The following is an 18,578-nucleotide window of genomic DNA, read 5'->3' as shown; positions in this document are numbered from 1 at the left end:
GGAATACTTTCTCTAAACCACCTATGTGATCATGTCACTCTCTCACTGAGAATTGCTCCCCATTGATGGCTCCCCATTGCCCTCAAAGTCAAGTCCGAACTCCTTAACAAGTCTCACCAGGCCCTTCCTGATGTGGGCCCTGCTTTCTTCTCCATTCTCATCTTTCCCCACTTCCTGCTGGAGCCCCGACACATGCTCTGTGCTATTTCCTTTTCCCTTCGAGGCATTTATACATGTTGCTCTTCCCACCTTGACAACTCTATGCTCCTTTGCTTGATGAATGTGTACTGGACCCATGGTTCTCAGCCTAAACATCACTTCCTGTAGGTCTAAAAACATCACTTCTTACAGGTCTAAACACCACTTCCTGTAGGAAGTAGGTACACACACATGAATACACACTCTCCAGCCTCCCTAACAACTCGCTACTTCCTGCCATGCCCAAGGGCTCCTACGGCACAGTACTGTGTTCTCAGCCTGGTCACGGCATTCCCCACACTGTATTATTATTGCTTGTTTACTTTTCTGCAGCTCCCTGAGGGGCAGTGACCTGGTCTTGTTTACCACTGTATCCTCAGTGCCGAGCATATAGTGAGTACTGAACAAATACTAGCTGAAATGAGTTACATTTACAATTTCCAAGTATTTTCAGCTATGTAGCATTTTAAAAAAGTCCTATGAGGTAGGATAGGCATAAAGAGTATTCCCATTTTACAGATGGTTCAATTGAGGCTAAGTGACTTTGTCAAGGTCAATCAGCTAGGACAATGGTACCATGCCCTTGTAAAATCTTATGATATTTAACTTGGTTCATCTTTAGCCACAACGTATTTTCCACTGTTTTGATATAACACATACGTACCTCTGGGCTTAGTTTAAATGGTACATTTTTCTCCAAGGTTCTTTTCTTTTTTCTTTAACCTTTGTCAAGGGAAGTTTCCAACATATACAAAAATAGAGTACAGTGTACTGAACCCCATGTATGCACCACATAGTTTCAACAATTATCAACTCATGACCAACCTGGTTTCCTCTGTGCCCCACCTACTCTTCCACCTTCCAAATTACTGGAAGCAAAATCCCAGACATTAAATCATTTCACCTATAAATCTTTCAGTTAAATGGTACATTAAACACATCATTCACAGGCATATCAGGGTGGTAGCATTAAAAAGACTCATAAATGGGGTCCTTCCTTAGAGCTCAGTAAGAGAAGCAAGAATACTAATTATTTCCTTGTTGGTCGGGGGAGTGTTACAGATACACCAGTATCTCTCCTGGTGTATAACCATCAGCATTCAACCACTCTGGGTAGGGCGATATGGATTAAAGCACAGGGAAAGCAAGCACAAAAGTTTCAACTGACTCAGAAAAGTGGGTCTCAAAACTTGGCAAACTTGAACGGAAAGTACACTAGGATGCTTGCAGCTGTTAATAATGATCATAGACCTTTTTTCCCTCATGCGAGTTATCAAACCAGTCCTGTGAACAGGTCAACTGCCCCAGCCTGAGTGGAAGACCTGCTTCGGCTTCACCTAACACAGATGCCGCCACATGAGATCCAGTTTGTGCTTCTGCAAAATCGAAACAGCGAGCTCAACTCTCATAGGAAACTTCCTTCCTTAAACATAAATCTTAGACACAAAACCATCTCAAAAGCGATGAGAACCAGGTTGTACACAAGTAAAACATTATCACACTCATCAGCTCCCATGCCAGGTTGTGCAATAGCATAATGGATCCATAAATCTATGTAACTATCCATGGCGCCAACAACAGGGGGTGGAGAGAGTTTTGAATCCTCTTAGATGCTATAAAAATTGTCCGCAGCCAGTAAAGCAGGCTGGGAAGTTTAAGTTTTCCCCAGAGGCTTCACAATGAGAAGCAGGTTAAGGGAGCTGCCAGCACATGGTTTCATTCTGCAAACAAATCATGAATCAAGATGCATACACATGCTGTACATAAATATATTACTCTGATGAAGTTAACATTTCTTGTCTCTAAGACCAATGCAATAAATCTTCTGTTTCACAGAGGTGCAGTGAACCGTACAACTACTATATTTCCAACTATATAACTGTTATCCCACCCGGTTCCCTCATTTTATAGATGTCTGTAATCTCTAAAGTGTTATATTAATATAGTTTGAATATCATTCCTTTAACTAACACTTACTGAGCACCTACTATATGCCACACACTGTTCTAAGCACATAGCATACATCAGTGAACAAAACAAAGAATAAACATAATAAAAAATAAACATGTTAGAAGGGGGCACATGCTAGGGCAAACAAAAAATGCAGTGCAAGTAAGCAGGATGGGCCAAGGGGGCAGGTTTCAGAATGAGCAGGCGTCAGGGAGGAGAGGCAGGCAGCCACAGCGGGCAGGTGGAAACAGAGTGTCCAGGCAGAGGACACCACCGTGGCAAAGGCCCCCAAGTGGGAGCGTGCGTGGCATGTTTGAGGAGGAGCGAGGGGGCCAGGATGGAGCAAGCAGGGAGAGAACAGTGAGGGAGGAGGTCCAAGCGGCAATGGGAGTCAGGTCATCCCAGCTCCTGGGACTCAGGGTGGATTTTCACTTTGGTTCACAGGGAAGCCTCTACAGGTGTGCGAGCGGAGGAGTGGCATGACCTGACTTCGGGTTTCAAAGGATCACCCTCCTGGCTTTGGTACTGACACTGGACCGTAGGAGGAAGGGGAGAAGCAAGAAGACCAATTAGGAGGCCACTGCAGCGATGGCGAGAGCAGGGGGAGAGCAGAGGTGATGAGCCATGGCAGGTGCTGGGCACACTTAGGAGGCTGCGCTGATGGGGTTGCCTGATGGATCAGCCATGGGATGTAAGAGAAAGAGGGGAGTCAGGGACAACCCCAGGGCTTTTCTTCTGAGTCATGGGAGGGGGAGTGGTACTGCCTTCACCTGAGATGGGGAAGGCTGTGGGCAGAGTGGTTTCCGGGGGACGAGGATGAGTTCAGGTCTGGACAAGCTGCTAAGAATTTAGGACCTCCGAGTGGAGATGTTCAAGACGGCAGTTGGACACGTGGCTGTGGAGCTCAGAGGAGAAGTGTGCTGAGGTACAAACTTGGGAGTATTATATTTGTCGCTGATATTTCTATTAGTAACAACCCAATTTATTATTAGTGGTTAAGACAATTATTAATAGCAATAATGAAACTTATACACACACAACGTCCTTTTACACAGAGAAGAATAAGACTGAGAATCATAAAACAAACAAAAGGAATAAACTGTTTGCTGACTGAGTCAATGGTCATGTTCATTTCAACCACTTGAATAAAATGAAGAAAAACTGTATTCATCGTTCCTTTCTAAGATGGGAACTTGCTCTTTTGTAAACATTTATGGGACTCTGAAAGTGACCATGTGAAGCAGAAATGAACTCACAAGCTGGGACAGTAACTAGATAGTTTTCAGATCTTGAGAAATAGCAAATCGACTAGAGAAGCTTCCACAAAAGAAGAGTTTAAGTGAAACAGTCCTTCCTTTTTAAGTATCTGCCCTTTCTGCCTTATTCATCTCTAAGGGTGTTAAGGGTCCAAAAAGTTTCCTTTCCCGATTCTGTTTCTAATGCATGATGACACTGGGCAAGGTTGCTGCTGGATGGCGGGAGGGAGGTGGGTGGAAGTTCTACAGCTGCAGAAGATGATGCAACTTTTAAAAATTCATCTGACAGAGAAATGAAAAACATTCAAAAGCCGTCGATAAACCTGCAGTAGAGATTTTGCCCATGCCCCATCCCCCATCCCCCAAGCCTGCTGGCACAAACGTCAAAGCAAAAATCTCAGCACTAAATCAAATTAACAAACATTCTTTAAGCACAGCACGAGTGTAGCTTATTACAATCTGGAAAACTCCACAGTATTTATCAAATCCTAAGCAAGGCTATGATGCTTAAAAGTGTACCACAGTAGACGTCACTGACAGCCACAAGCACAATGGCTCTGGGTGTGTTGCTCTGGCAACCGTGTACTCAGCAGCAACACGCTGTCCGCCTCTCGCCAACCCAGAACCAGGGGCAGGAGAAAACAGCCAGCTTCCTGATGGTAACAACTCAGGGACTCACAGCGAGGGCCATCTCTGTCACTCACACATGCAGGAGACTTCCTTTCAGTAGTATGAAATCATTTCCACCAAATACCTTGAGAAAAAAAAAACACAACCCCTCTCTCTACTGCAGAACCAGTCAACACACCCAAGCACAAATCACAAGAGAAACCTACCAGGATAGAAGAGAGGTTGAAAAGTACCAAGGTTATGTGTTTAGCTGGGTCCAGGCAGGAGTGGCTTTTCTGAGGAGGAAATACAGAAGGGCCGGTCTATTTGAAAAGTCATCCTGAGAAACGTTCCATCGAGAGATCAGTAAGAAAAGCAACAGCAAACTAGAGCATGAGCCTTTCGAGGAAAGCTGTTCCTATATAGGAGAGCTGCACACGAGGACAATGAAACCTCAGAAGAGGCATAGGAAGCCGTAGATGCCAAGCCCTACAAGGTACTTTTGGATACACAACACCACGTTGAAATAAAACAGAAACTGTCGAACATACCTTTTCCACAGGCAGAAAGTCATTTTCTACTTCAATCGACCTTGGTCTTAGCTTTATTGGCTTGTCTTTGAAAATATCTCCAAAGCCCACTCCCTTAACTTTCTTCGGCTGGATTGCGGCCGTTGCGACTGTCCCGTTGGCACCCTCGGATTTGGTACTGCTCGAGTCACCCCCATCACTCTCGGAGCCTGTGGTTTCCCTTAAACCTGTCAAGAGCGGGGACGGGGAAAGAAAGAGCTCAGAAATCAGCCATAGCCGTGAAGCACTTCATAGCCAGCCAGGAACCACTGCTACAAGTGTCACTGGGTATGGGATAACTTGCACTGCGGTTTTTCGTTTAGCATGTGAATATGTTGCATGGGGGCGGCTCTGAGTTTTGTTCCATCTCCCCACCCCCAGCTTTTTTTTTTTAACATCTTTATTGGAGTATAATTGCTTTACAATGGTGTGTTAGTTTCTGCTGTATAACAAAGTGAATCTGCTATACATATACCTAGATCCCCATATCTCCTCCCTCTTGTGTCTCCCTCCCACCCTCTGTGCCCAGCTTTTAATTTTAAGAAGTGAATCAAAACTTTTCAGGAAATCTAATTTCAAAGCAGATCTCTTCGTAAATGTGACATTTCACCTCTTTTCAGCCAGAGCCTGGTTCTCAGCCAAATTTGTTTTGCTGCAGTCTGTGCAATAACAACTCTTCCCGCCCCCTCCTCGCCTCCCCACCTAGTCAGTACCACATACTGTACCTCCCATTTCTATGACTCACGTCAGTTAGCAATTAGCAATGAAAGTAACATTTCCTAAAGGGAAACTGTAAAGCTAAAAGCCATTTAAACAAATTAGCAATTAAAGAAACCACACAAAATTATGACTGCCAAAGAATTAAATCTCTTCGGATGGCTTCACAAGGAATAAATGCACGCAGACATGTTTCTCGAGGAAAGCATTAAACCAAACTTGACATTGAAACACTTTCACTGGCAAGATGATTATATTTATTAAAGAGGGAAAGGAAGCTGCCCTCCAGGAGGCCAGAATCCCCCAAGCCTACAGTTCTTCCTCCCTCCTCTGACACCAACGTCTCCCCAGAGCTGAACTCCTTTCCAAAGAAGAACACTGGGGACATGACACCTTTCCTTTGACCTCTGGTGGCATGAGTTGGAAGTCATCAAATAGATATCAGCAAGACAACACGGACACTTACCTCCCCAGATTCTTTTTTTCCCCAGGCTCTGCCCACAATCATGTTCCTAAAAGGAAGAGCCTGTTTCTAGTTAATTTCTGGGTGTACATTCTTACTTTGATGGTCAGTACATTAGTCATGCCATCAAAGGGCAGGATTAAAAGGATATCTTATGGAAAGTGCCATTAAGCCTGTCTCTAAAAGCCTCTAGATGTGTAGAATAGCTCCTGAACGTTGACTATGTGTCTCCTGACGACAATGATGCCCTTGGGATGAAAGTATACCATCAAATTTTGTTCTCTATTAGCCACACTGTGCATTATCTTCCTACATGTAAGGTGGCCTCTTAGTACATAAGAATGATACATCAAATAATTGCTCACATAAAATGTCACAAAATGTTGAAGTCATTCAAATAAAGAAGTCTCAGTGCAGGAAGAAACTGTTAAATGAAAACAGAAAAATATAGAAAGGTCATTATAAATTGCTAACAAGTTTCAAAATCAAATCCTTTAAACAATGGCTGTGTTTGTCGTTGCTGCTGTTTTCAATAAAATGGTATTTGTAAGCCAAAAAGGAGGGGGTGGGGAGGAAGATGCCTGGTGTACATTTTAATTAACTAAAAAACAGCATTTATGAGCAAGAACAGAGGGCAGAACAATGAGGAACAGCCCACAACAAGGGGGTCGGCTCCAGTTTACAGGACTGGATGCGAGTGTGCAAACATGGAGAACCTCCCTGGATTAGCTATCCATTCGTGTGTTTATCTGTTCATTGTTTTTGGAAATACCCCTGCTGGAGATATAATTTTGGAGTCTAAATATTGTGTCATTTCCCCTTTAACATGTTCTCATTTTGCCGTATGGATTTTTTCTGTGTGATAAATGGCTTGTATATTCTTTTCTGGTTTGGAAAGAAGCATTTGAGGGCGGAATAAAGAAATGGTTAGTGAAGAGAAAACATCACTGCTCCCCTTCCCCGCCACCACCACCACCAGCACCACAAGCAGAAGGCAGCAGGGCAAATGGATTTGGGCAAGTCTGTTTTAGTTCTTCAAAGAGAAGAATTTGAAGGATTCTTTTATCATACCTCATTAGCTAGAAACACAATATTTTCAACCACTGCCATCCTGATTTCACTGAGCTTCTGGTTTTAGGGATTTGCCACCTTCCGGGCTCATCTTAATAATATCATATTAATCACTGTGAGAAATACTCTTTATGTTACACAGGGAAAGGTTGCACGGTCATTCAACCACACAAGCATGGGCTGGGAAGGAAACACATGGCAGATTTTTCTTCTGGATATTCTGGTAGGTTGCTTCTATCACTCTTAAGTACTATGAAATTAAATGTCTGAATATCTGGGTTGACGAAATAACTCAAAATCTAGTTCCTTCCCTTCAGAGGAAAAGAAAGGTGGCTTTTCATTTTTTGGTGCTGTATCTTTTAGCCACTGGTGCTCATAACACACACTATTATGTAAACTATCCCTGTGTCATGCTCGGAATGCCAGGTGACACTCGAGGGTAGTGCAACCCAAAGTGAGGTCTGTGGACTGGAGCCAAGATCATGAAGGGCTCGTTCCCGGTACACAGAGAGACAAGCACAGAAAGTGTCCGTGTCTGGAAATGCTTATAGCAGTGTGCGCTGGTGCTACTTCCGGACGTGCGGCCAACAGACGCGTCTGGGTGAACAGGGCACAGACCAACATCTGTCTGCCTGCTCCTGCTGGGAGGGGCGGGTGGTGCAGCGCATGCGCAGTGAAGGCAAGCCAGCAGTACCCGATGTCTGTCCGCAGGGGAATGGAAATAAAAATACACTTCACTGCAGACAGTTTGAGACGTGTGGCTCCGGTGTTCACGCGTGAACCTTCTCCTTCATCACTGTGTGTACGTCTCTATGTACACATGTGTGTACGTGCACACTAAGGTGGATGCTTTTCCTTCGCAGTGAAAAAAGAACAAAGCTTCCTCAAGTTTGCTTTGGCCGCTCATATAACTGGCCAAATTACACAAAAGTCATTGCCAGTAATTTCCTTAATATTCCAGGCCGTGAGCCATTTTTGTTTATTTTCAAATTTACACTCACACGTGTAGTGCTTACTGTGTGGCAGGACTGTTCTACGAACTTCACGAGATTCATTCATTAACCTCATTCATCTCCTTCCCCTCAACTTTTGGCAGCTTTCTTTCACAGCACAAAAGGCTACACACTGGTCCTGCCAAAAGAAGTCTGCCGTGTGGTGATTGGCTGAATGCGCAAAGCAAAATACCATTTCTGGCACGGACTTTTCTTACCAAAATCTTACTTCTTTGAACCCCGCAATGAGGAAATGACTTATTGGTTTCCAATGACCCACTCAGTAAAAGCAATAACCACGAGAGGCTGACATCTCCACAGGAAGCCACCTTACACCACCCCAGAGGCGCAGAGATACTGGTACAAACACATATGCCATGACCAATGTTACTGATCCTTTCTCTGCACGCATGGTTCATGCACGCATGTCACACACATGACAGAGGCACAAAGCAAACAAGACAGCGCCAGGGGCTGGTGATGGGAATGCTCCCGCAGCACACACCAAGGAGACGGCACTTATCGCAGGCAAATAAGTCCATGTCCTTGGATCAGAAATTCACAGACACTTGGCAGAAGCATGAGCAGCTCAGGAAAGTGCAGCTGCATCAAAAAACACAAGAACCCAGATCTTATCTTTACAATTGCCTCCTGCTGTTAAGGTCACTCACTGTAATAGCGTCTGTGGCCCTCCGTCTTTCCCGGTGCAGCTCGGTACAGAATTGTCCCTTCAAAGGTAGTCTTTCCTGACAGTGAATGAGAGAAGAGAAGGGGAGAGAAAAACAAGAGAGAGGGAAGGGGAGCAAATGATGGCAAAAGAAGGAAGAGGGAGAGTCTTTAACTGAACTTGTCTTCAATGAATCCACTGCAAGAGCTTCATCCACAAAATTAATTAGAAACCATTAGGCAGAATTTAAGAATGTTACAGAATGAGCCCAAAGTCCCCATGCAACCATGATGGCAATGAGCACTGGCATTAGGGCTCACCTCTGCAAATGCCTGGCATGTGGATTATGCCCAATTTAAACCTGGAAGCCACTTCAACATTATACCTCAAGAGTAGGAAAACCTCAACCAGAGGAAATCCAATCAATCGGATTCCTTAGTTAACTCATTCTTCTCTTTGGAGAGTGTGACCCGAACATACTATAGATTTTGGTCCATTAGCCTTTATCTTCTACCCCTAGAGCCCAGTATGATACAAACTGATACTCATGACCCCAAGAGTCTAAACAAGGCACAAAATCCCTTTTAAAAGATTTTTCGTTCTTAGTATCTTGAAGCAAGAAAATGTATAAGTAATCTAGAGGGGGGTTTTCACCAATGAGGTTTGAAACCAATCGTGGCTTCCATGTCAATGTAAGGGGTTTTCTGCTTAGCAGCAAAGACACCAGAAAACCCTATTTCCTGAAACATCTTAATTGAGGTTTTGCCATATCAGTCATGAGACTGTACTTAAGCATGAGGACATAGGACTCACCCAGTGTCAAATGCAAATTATCTTCTTTTTTGTTGTTACAAGTAGAGGTTACCAATAGCATAAGACTGGACACATGGCTAAAGCCCAAATCTCTCTGGAACCACGAGTAAGTACATAGACTACACACACTCTGCCCCAGTTTGAGGGTGAACACACACACACACACACACACACACACACACACACACACCCTACAGAGAGTACCATCAGCAGGTAAAATGGTTTGGTAAAGACAAGCTCAATTAATATATGCATTACTCTAAGTTATGCAAAAAATAGGTCCTATTACGGCTGTGAGCTGAATATCGAACTGGAGGCCAGTTACATAGCTCCCTCATAATAAGTCTGAGGGATGAAAAGGTAGGCTACATTTACAGAGAGACAGAGAGTGGAACTGAGTGAGAGAGAGCAACTTGTCTAACTTTTTAGAAACATTCTTCAGGAAAATGGGAAATTCCATTAGGGACCATCGTGTAAACTTCTGGGCCATGTCACTCCTAATAACATGAAAGGGATTGTAAATGATCAGATCAACAAATTAAATGGAATCAGGTATTGCCAATTTCTGTGTCCTGCAGACATGGTGGTACACCACTGCTTTGAAATCTGCCCTTTTTGACAGATGTGCTCTGTCCAGTTAAAGCAAAAACTTAGATATTCAAATCACTGGCTACATAAGGATAATCCAAAGAAACAAGTGTTTCACATGTTCTCCTTAGACTTGTAGCTCTTGAGGACTTTGATGGCAAAGTGGAGCAAGTAACAGTGGCTAGTTTTTATTTGGGTGAATTTTTATTCTGCCTAACTTCCATCACTAAGGTAACATTACTCCCAAGGAATACAGCTGTTTTGTGAGCCAGGCCCCCCAGAACTGAATGGCAGCAGTCCTTTTCATGTCAGAAAAAAGGAAGAAAAAGGAATCAGTATTTCAATAAAGTTCCTCCAAGTACAAGAGAACCTCCCTTTCTTCTTCCCCAGGATCAAGTCTGAGCATCACTGAGGTAGACATGGCCCTGCTGTCTCTGAAAGGCCAAGCATTTCTGCAAAATACCCACCCCCCGCCCCGTCCACTGGCAGCAAGAGGACTGGAAATGGAGCCTGGGCTGGGGGTGAGTGAGGACACACACGTTCCATCTAGAGAACAGACGAGATGGGCAACTGGAAAGTCCATGAATATGAGTGCTGTTTATTTTTTGGGGGGGGGGGAGGAATATTCTACTGTCACTATTAAATATTAGTACTTGAAGGCAGCAAACACTGTAAAAGGGAAGCATTTTAAAATTTCAACACAAAATCATATGCTTATGCTAGCATCTAATTTTGCCTGAAACGCTATTTCATCAATTTGCTAATTGCTCTTCACTGCCAACAGAACCTCATACACAAAACAAATAACATTTAATATTAAAAAGTATAGAGACACCAAAGCGTGGGTGGGGGGTGCCAGCCTGGCTTTAGCTCTTATAGGCAAGGGGCACAAGCAATCCATTTCTTACAGCTAATGAAATAAAATGTTTCCATATCATGGGAGTGGTTTGCCCTAAGTTTTAAAAGGCCATCTCCATCTTTGCCTTCACTTGACGAGTCACTAAAGTATCTGAACCTAAAATTCAAACATAAGGAATTAGGAAAATAAAGTCAATTCAAACTTAAATATCATGATTATTAATGGTTATAGAAAGAAAATGCAAACCTTCTCCCTCTGAAAACTATGGGAAATAGCTTAAAATGTTTCTGCAGCTAAAAGATGTTTTTCTTTAAAACAAGAAAACAGGAATACTTTTTAGTTTTACAAGAATTATTTTATAATCTAAGAAATTAAATAATATAAAAAAGATGTTGGAAACAGGAAAGTCACATTTATATCTTAAATGTGAAGCAAAGTATGTATGAAATTGAAACTGGGTAGTAGTCATATCTGGATTTCTTTGCCTCTACATCCAAATAAAGCTTATAGATCAAGATATTTTCTGATTATAATTTAATGCAATAATATCAATATAATTTGTAATTAGTTCTATTTCACACCATTTAGTCAATACTCGCATGTGCAAAATTATAACTGAAAAAGTAATTAATTCATCATAATCTGTGATCATAAGAAGAAATAAGTTAAACTGTACTCAGATTTGAAATTTGTCAGATGCTCCGTGAAAGGGTAAACTACAAGCCGTAATGGGAGCAATACCAAAGTATGTGCAAATTATATGCAGGAAGGCCTGCATGTAATGTTGGCTTCATCACTCAGAAGCGAGGCCACACCCAGGACTTCATCTCACTGGGCTTTAGTGTTCTCATCTGACACCAGGCTAGATGAGCTCTCAATTCCTTTCCATCCCTAACATAAGATCCTGCCCGCACAATTATTGCAAACCCTTGGATGTTTTGTTTTTTAAAAACCTAATTTACTCAACATTTTTTTTCACTATTGATCTGCTACATGGGAGCCCATTTCACTCTTTTTTAAAAAAATTCCCTGTTTGGGTACCATTTTGCAAGCCCTAATGAGTGCACAGATCTGGGTGATAATCATCAGTGGCTGCTAATATTCAAAACCAAAGATAGCCAGACATATGAGCCTCCAGATAGACTATCCATCACCACCTATGAAGCAGTTCTGTCCCCCCACCCCAAAAAATCTCTCTCTCAAACCTGAATTTAACCAAGGCCCTGGATCCAATTATCAATTTATAGGAATATAGAGTAAACGACACAGCAGAGATGAAATCAGCAAAAGGCAGGCTGTGGGAAAGTAACGCACAAAGGACCTCAGTTTCTTCAGCAAAAAGTAGCAACGAAAAAAGGCAACATGGAAGAAGAATCTAGAGATTCAGAGAGAGTTGAGACATATCAACCAATCACAGGGTATGTACCTTCTTTGGGTGCAGATTCAAACTAACAAATTGCATTAAAAAATAGAAGACTATTAGGGGAAAGTGAACACTGACCATATAGGTAATTACTTTGAGGAATTGCAATTATTATTATTATTATTACAATTCGGAGTGATAACAGTATTTAAGATACTCTTTTATTGACACATATTGAAATATTTATGGATGAAATTATAGGATATCTGGGGTTTGCTTCAAAATAATATAGGGGAGGATTGTGTAGTGGTATAATTACAATGAATTGGCCACAGGTTGCTAACTGCTGAAGCTGTGTAACAGGTACACAGGGGTTCATCATACTATTCTCTCGATTTGCGTACGTTAGAAAATTTCTATAATAAAAAGTTGACAAAAATCTTTTTGAAAAAGCACCTTTAAAGTTCCATAAATGCTATGAAAGGTAAAGATGCTTTCAAATTTAAATATACAGCAAAAAGTTTCTGCCACTACCTGACAATGAATTTTCTTGTTTGAGATAAAATGTCTAAATCAACATATCAACCAACAGAACTGCTGTAACTCTTTCCTTGATAGATTAGATTACCCTGAACAAAGATCTAAAGTTTAGAGATTTTCATAACCAACTACCACATATAAAAATACATCAGGGTAAAAGAAAAGCAAGTTCAAGCAATTTATACCTTTCATTCAAAGCTAAAAATGCCTCCTCAGAGTAAGAAGGATTCAGCAAGCATTTACTGAACACCTACCATGTGTCAAGCTGTCGTGGCACACTTCCTTATAAATAAAATGCAATGTTTCTTCAATTGCATTCATCCATTGGTTAACAAAACTCAAATGAATAAGTATCCTCAAAAACCTTCTGGAAGTAGCAATGTGAAGACTACAAATATCAAAGAAGTGTGTGCACAGAGGTAGGTGTGTGTGTGTATAACCAAGAGATGTATGAGGATACACTGTACACAAAGTTTTCTTCATATGTACCAGGATATAGATTTTATCTGTCTTAAAAAAAAAACCTCCCCCAATGTCTACTAGCATTTAAATTGAGAGGATTTTTATATGATGTCACTAGGATCTCTAAAAATTACCAAAATGGTGTAAACATTAGGAGTTTGACTTACTCCCAGATCCATGTATTTTTTTAACATTAATTAAATTTAATTTATTTATTTTTGACTGCAGCGGGTCTTCGTTGCTGCGCGTGGGCATTCTCTAGTTGCGGCGAGCAGGGACTACTCTTCGTTGTGGTGCGTGGGCTTCTCATTGCGGTGGCTTCTCTTGTTGCAGAGCACGGGCTCTAGGCACATGGGCTTCAGTAGTTGTGGCACGCGGGGTGTGTAGTTGTGGCTCACAGGCTCTAGAGCACAGGCTCAGTAGTTGTGGTGCACAAGCTTAGTTTCTCCACGGCATGTGGGATCAGGGCTCGAACCCGTGTCCCCTGCATTGGCAGGCGGATTCTTAACCACTGCGCCACCAAGGAAGCCCCATAGCCATGTATTAATTAAGCACCCTCTGTGAAAACTGTAATTTATGAAGGGTATTAAGTGGGCTGGTCTAACAAAGACCTTTATTAACTATAGTTCGGCTCATACCAGAGTAAAAACCTAGATATCTTTTGTGCACTAACTACATTTGTCTTTCTCAGTTCTATGATAAAAGTAAATACGCATTTACTATAGTTATACTAGATGTTATCCCTGGGGGAAACTGCATGAAGGGTTCATGGGACCACCCTGTACATTGTTTGTTTTTTTTTTTTTTTTGGTTTTGTTTTGTTTTTTGGCAACTTTCTGTGACCCTATAATTATTTCAAAACAAAAACGTGTTTCTTTTGTAAAGTAAAGTACACTGAAACTACTAACACCATTCTCTGGGGATAGGGAATGAGCAGATTCACTCTAAAACCAAAGGTTCCTCGTAGACAAATCCTAACAGTATACATAATTTCTGCATGTGATCTGATCTAATTATATATATTTTACCATCAGAGTGTAAACAGTTACTGAACAGCCTGTGAGAACACTGAGAGATGGTATTTCTCTTTCAGGGGATTATTTCAATTTAGCAAGCCCTAGGGACATTATAATCACATCTGCTTTCCTATGAAGCCCTTTGTGACCACCGCTGTCCCTACATCCCCATGGGACCGGCCTCTCTCTGCCTGTGTATCCCACTTTTCCTCAGATACCCGGCTAGCAGAGCACGTGTGGTGCTTTCCTGAACTGTCGCTGACTTGTGCACCCCCTTTCCACAGTGCGAACTGACTGAAGACAGGGACCCTATCTGATTTGTCTCTGTATATCTTCAGTACCTTGTACAGCATCTTAGTAACAACAGGGGCCAAGTAAAAGCTGAATGAATGAAGAATAGAAAAAAGAAGGAAAGCAGGAAGGATGGATGGATATGGACAGACAGGTAGAAAGATCAATAGATGGGCCCTCTTCTCCTTAATTGCACATACAGGAAGATTACAAAAGCCATGTACTTATTTCACAAGCATCCATCCTTGTTAGGAGAACATGCCTCTCCAGAGACCTCAGAAACCCCCTTGACAAGGGACAGTTCCTGTGGTAACTAAACATGGCTGCCGGAATTACTAGGCTCTCCTAGCTCTGAAATGGCAGGTTTTAATTGAATGAGCGTTGGGGACAGCAGTCTCCATGAGAGAAACAGCCCCTTCAGAGCATGTGACAGAAGGCGAAGTGATTGGGAAGACCATTCCACTCCGCCTCCTAACCTCCTGTCCCAGGAATTCCAGCACTGTGTGCTTTGAGCTAAGGGGTCAAGCAGGGTCAAATGTCCACATTATTGACTTGGAGTAAGAGGAGACAGTTTATTTCAACAGTTCCAAAAACACAAGAGGTATGACTTCTCTGAGCTCCAGCTCTGAAAGCATACCTAACATGGCAGGATAACAAGAGGTCAAGGTTCTCCCAAAGATGTGGTCCAATACCTCTCCAGATCTCCTTTTCTGCCTGAGTACAGGAATCCCAAAGTAATTTCCAAATGCAGAGACAATGCTTCAGTGAGCACAGTACTAACCAGTGTGCAAGCAGCCTCAACTTACTAGCTGGCTGTGTCCCAAGAATTCATCATGTTTAACAATGAAAGTGACCACTTAATAGAGGGTCTTCTATAGGTGAGGTGGTTTATATACATTATTGCTATTGGAACTCATAACACACTTCCACAGAAATAATGGTAAAATGACCCGATCTGGTCCTCCCTCCAAGAAAGCCCATTTAATCCACCATATCCCTAAGATATAGTATTCTTATTATGGGACCCAATTACCAGGTACAATACTACTCCAGTGTATGAAAGGAGACACTATGGCAGTTAGAATTCTAATGTGCAAGTTGGAAGCCATAGAAGTCCCACTATCGTGGGGTCAAGGACACCTTCTCCCCTCCCAGCCACACCCACCAGTTGGCCCATGTTAGCAGAGAACCTCCTTGCCCCATACCAGAGAAGGCAGCAGGAGCTTCAAGATGCTTCCTCTGCCCCCAAATCACCTCCTGTCTTTCCTATCACAGACCCCAGGATGGAATGAGGTTCAGGGATGGGGAGCCCCAGACTTTGGAAACCACTGAGCCAATTGGCCAGCGCCACTGAACACCAAGTGAGGGAGGTGGCCTGAGCACGACTCCAGAAATGGCTTTACCTCCAAAATTGGGGATTTGCCCAATCACGCTACTGGTTAAAGAGACACAACTAACTTGAAAATACCACTCAAGTCAGATTTTTCCAAATGGAAAAGAAAGCTGTTTAAGAATTATTTTGACAGGACTGAGCTGTCTTCTTGTTAGAAAGGAAAGTCTGCAGCCCCAGGTAGTGCCGAACCGCTAAGACACAGTCGAGCCTCTACGACATTCACACCCATGACCTTGGCTCAAGACGGCACAAGAGATACACAGACGTCCACGTAGGAAGTTGGGTTAGCGACTGGGAGAACAAAGTTTCCCGGTCCTGACCTTTTGCTCCATGAGCTGGAAAAGGCAGCAGAGAAGCTGGAGGGAGGAGAGCTTCAGGCCCTGGAGAGAGAAAGACCTGGAGTTCGTTCTCACCATCACAGACGGACACGCATGCTCACCCGAGGTGGGGCTGGGCCCTCAGCTGGCTTGGCAGACTTTCAAGGGAGCTGGCACACACGCGTCCTGAACATTGCCTTTCTTCCCACCGATGATTTGTGTGTGGGGTGTGTGTGTGTGTGGGGGGGTGTGTGTGCCATTTTCTCCAAGTTCCTCAAGAGATGCTGAGAAATATTAACAATCTCATTTGGTTCATTTTAAAAATAATTATCAACTTGCAGTGAGTGACATTTTAGAAGTATATGGAAGCACAGCAACATGGGCCATCCATGGGGGACTATGAAGGCCGACAGTCACCTATCCAGAGATGTTCACAGTGTGCATCTGCGCACTGGGGGGAAAGGTATGCACCTCACACCTTTACAATGATAAACCTACTAAACCACGGTGGGTTAAGGCAGCATAACCAAGAAAATATTCATGAGCTTCTGTCACAATCGCTTAGCACAGGCAGTGGAACCAAGGGGAGGCTGGAGCGGCACCCGTGGGTGCCCCCACCCCTGTCCTGCATGGTGGGAGGACTTCCTTCCTTACTTGACTTGGAGAGCTGCTCATCCTGGGAAATGCCGAGGTCGTCCGACTCCCCTGACAGCTCCTTGATGAAGTTGGAAGGAAACATTCCAGTCTTTCCATTGAGAACACCTTCCCACCATCCTTCTTCTACCTGCACAGATGTGAACAGAAGAACAGAGGCAGGGTTCAGGTTAGATGTGGTACTTGCCAGTTTTCTCTCCCATCTGTACAGTGCCGAGTGCACAGCCCACACAGGGAGAGCTGCAGGACCCAAAGCTTACAGGTTAACAGGGAAAGCAGACTTCACAGGGTCTCGAGATTCAGACTCAGGAAGTGGGGTTTAACCTAGGAACCATAAACGCAAGTGGAAAAGAATTAACACTTCATTTCCACTAACATCCAACTGAAATTTGGCATTTCCTTTGATTAGGAATATACGTAACACACCAGAGTAATAGAAGGACCTGTGACGTGACACCAACCAAATCGTATTTTTACATCACATCGTAGATACCGTGGGTATTTCAAGATATCGTTTGCACTCTTCACTACCTTTAAGTGGTGGTAGTTATCACACCTGCTGGGAGACCCTGTTATTTAATGTATTAATAAGGAATTATTTATTATTTATAATAAAGAAGTGCACATAGATTAGTATACCAAAATTTGTTTTTAAAATAGCTTGATAGCTACTTTAATATAAATGGTTCCTTTTGTAACCTTATGTGTTTTATTTTATGCATATAAAACCATTATTTAAAAACTGAGAATGGCTTTCCCAGATTACCAAACCTAACTTGATAGCCTAACAAAAACAGTTAAGAATCTGTGGAATAAAAACTCAACCAGAAGGTAGAAGGACTCCCTGTAGCTTTCTTGAAGGTTCTAGATTACCCTGAGATGAACTGATATGGGATGAAGGGAGGTAGGGAGGGCAGCCAGACTGCAGTCATCTGGGTGGGGGAGTTGAAGGCGGCATCTGGGGAGGGGTGAGAATGAACAAGGCAGGTGCGGATTTGAGAATCTGTGAGGGATAAGCTGGTCTTCAGCAACCAATTAGCTGAGATGAGGGAAGTGTAAAAAAAAAAAGTCATCCCCAAATTTTGTGATGGAGCCACTAACAGAACAGCAGAAGTGAGAATAGTGAACTGGCTTCTCGGAGGAAAATAACAGGGCATTTTGAGAACAAGGAAGCACTTAGTTACCAGTATGGTGTAGTATAATAGAAAGAAACCTAGAAACTTTTTGGAATTTTTTTTGGCCATGTACATGTATTACTTCTTCAAATCAACAAATACAATTTAAAAGCTTAAATAATTAAAATGAAAAGAAAATTAGAGTCAAAAGCCCAGTTCAAATCGTATCTTGTGACTCGTCGAATGTCCTACTAACTCAACCCTGGCTTTCCCATCTGTACAGTGGGATAATTAGTACACTTGATCAGTGTTAGAAATAGATGTATTATGATTCTACACTAGGGGCTAGGGACACAGGACTGTACAGGACATACCCTTTTTTTCCCCCTCAAGAAGTGGACAATCTACCAAGGTAGAAAGGACACATGGTTTAAAGATGGTGGAAGGTGGGCATGACCAAAACCTAGCAATGCAAGGTAAATAGAAAAGAAAACACCATGCCTTGGCACAAACCAAATGTGTTACACAAAGTTGAGCTCGCCGAGATCTGGGATGCTAAGGGAAGGCTTGGAGAAAAAAAGGAATCAAAGTTAAGGTTGGCCTTGAAGAGCAGAAATGCCAGATATAAGTAGGGGAGGGTGTGTGAGCGACATTCAGGAGGTGCTGACACAGCCT

General features: G+C 42.7%; 1 protein-coding gene across 4 annotated transcripts in view; it reads right to left on the bottom strand.

Annotated features, from left to right (window-relative positions):
- SH3KBP1 (SH3 domain containing kinase binding protein 1) overlaps positions 1 to 18,578 on the bottom strand; it is a 346,493-nt gene that overhangs the window by 137,087 nt on the left and 190,828 nt on the right. For all 4 annotated transcript variants that reach the window (XM_027096156.1, XM_027096157.1, XM_027096159.1 and 1 more), the window contains 2 exons: positions 16,789 to 16,918; positions 4,565 to 4,770 (listed from right to left, as the gene is read on the bottom strand). In XM_027096156.1, coding sequence (XP_026951957.1) covers positions 4,565 to 4,770; positions 16,789 to 16,918 — 336 coding nt within the window. The remainder of the gene's footprint in view (positions 1 to 4,564; positions 4,771 to 16,788; positions 16,919 to 18,578) is intronic.

Source organism: Aethalodelphis obliquidens, unplaced genomic scaffold (genome assembly GCF_003676395.1).
Source record: "Aethalodelphis obliquidens isolate GAN/ISIS:26980383/991018 unplaced genomic scaffold, ASM367639v1 scaffold99, whole genome shotgun sequence".
NCBI classification, from domain to species: domain Eukaryota; kingdom Metazoa; phylum Chordata; class Mammalia; order Artiodactyla; family Delphinidae; genus Aethalodelphis; species Aethalodelphis obliquidens.
The sequence above is the reverse complement of the archived record's forward strand: the minus strand, read 5'-3'. Positions and strand labels throughout refer to the sequence as shown.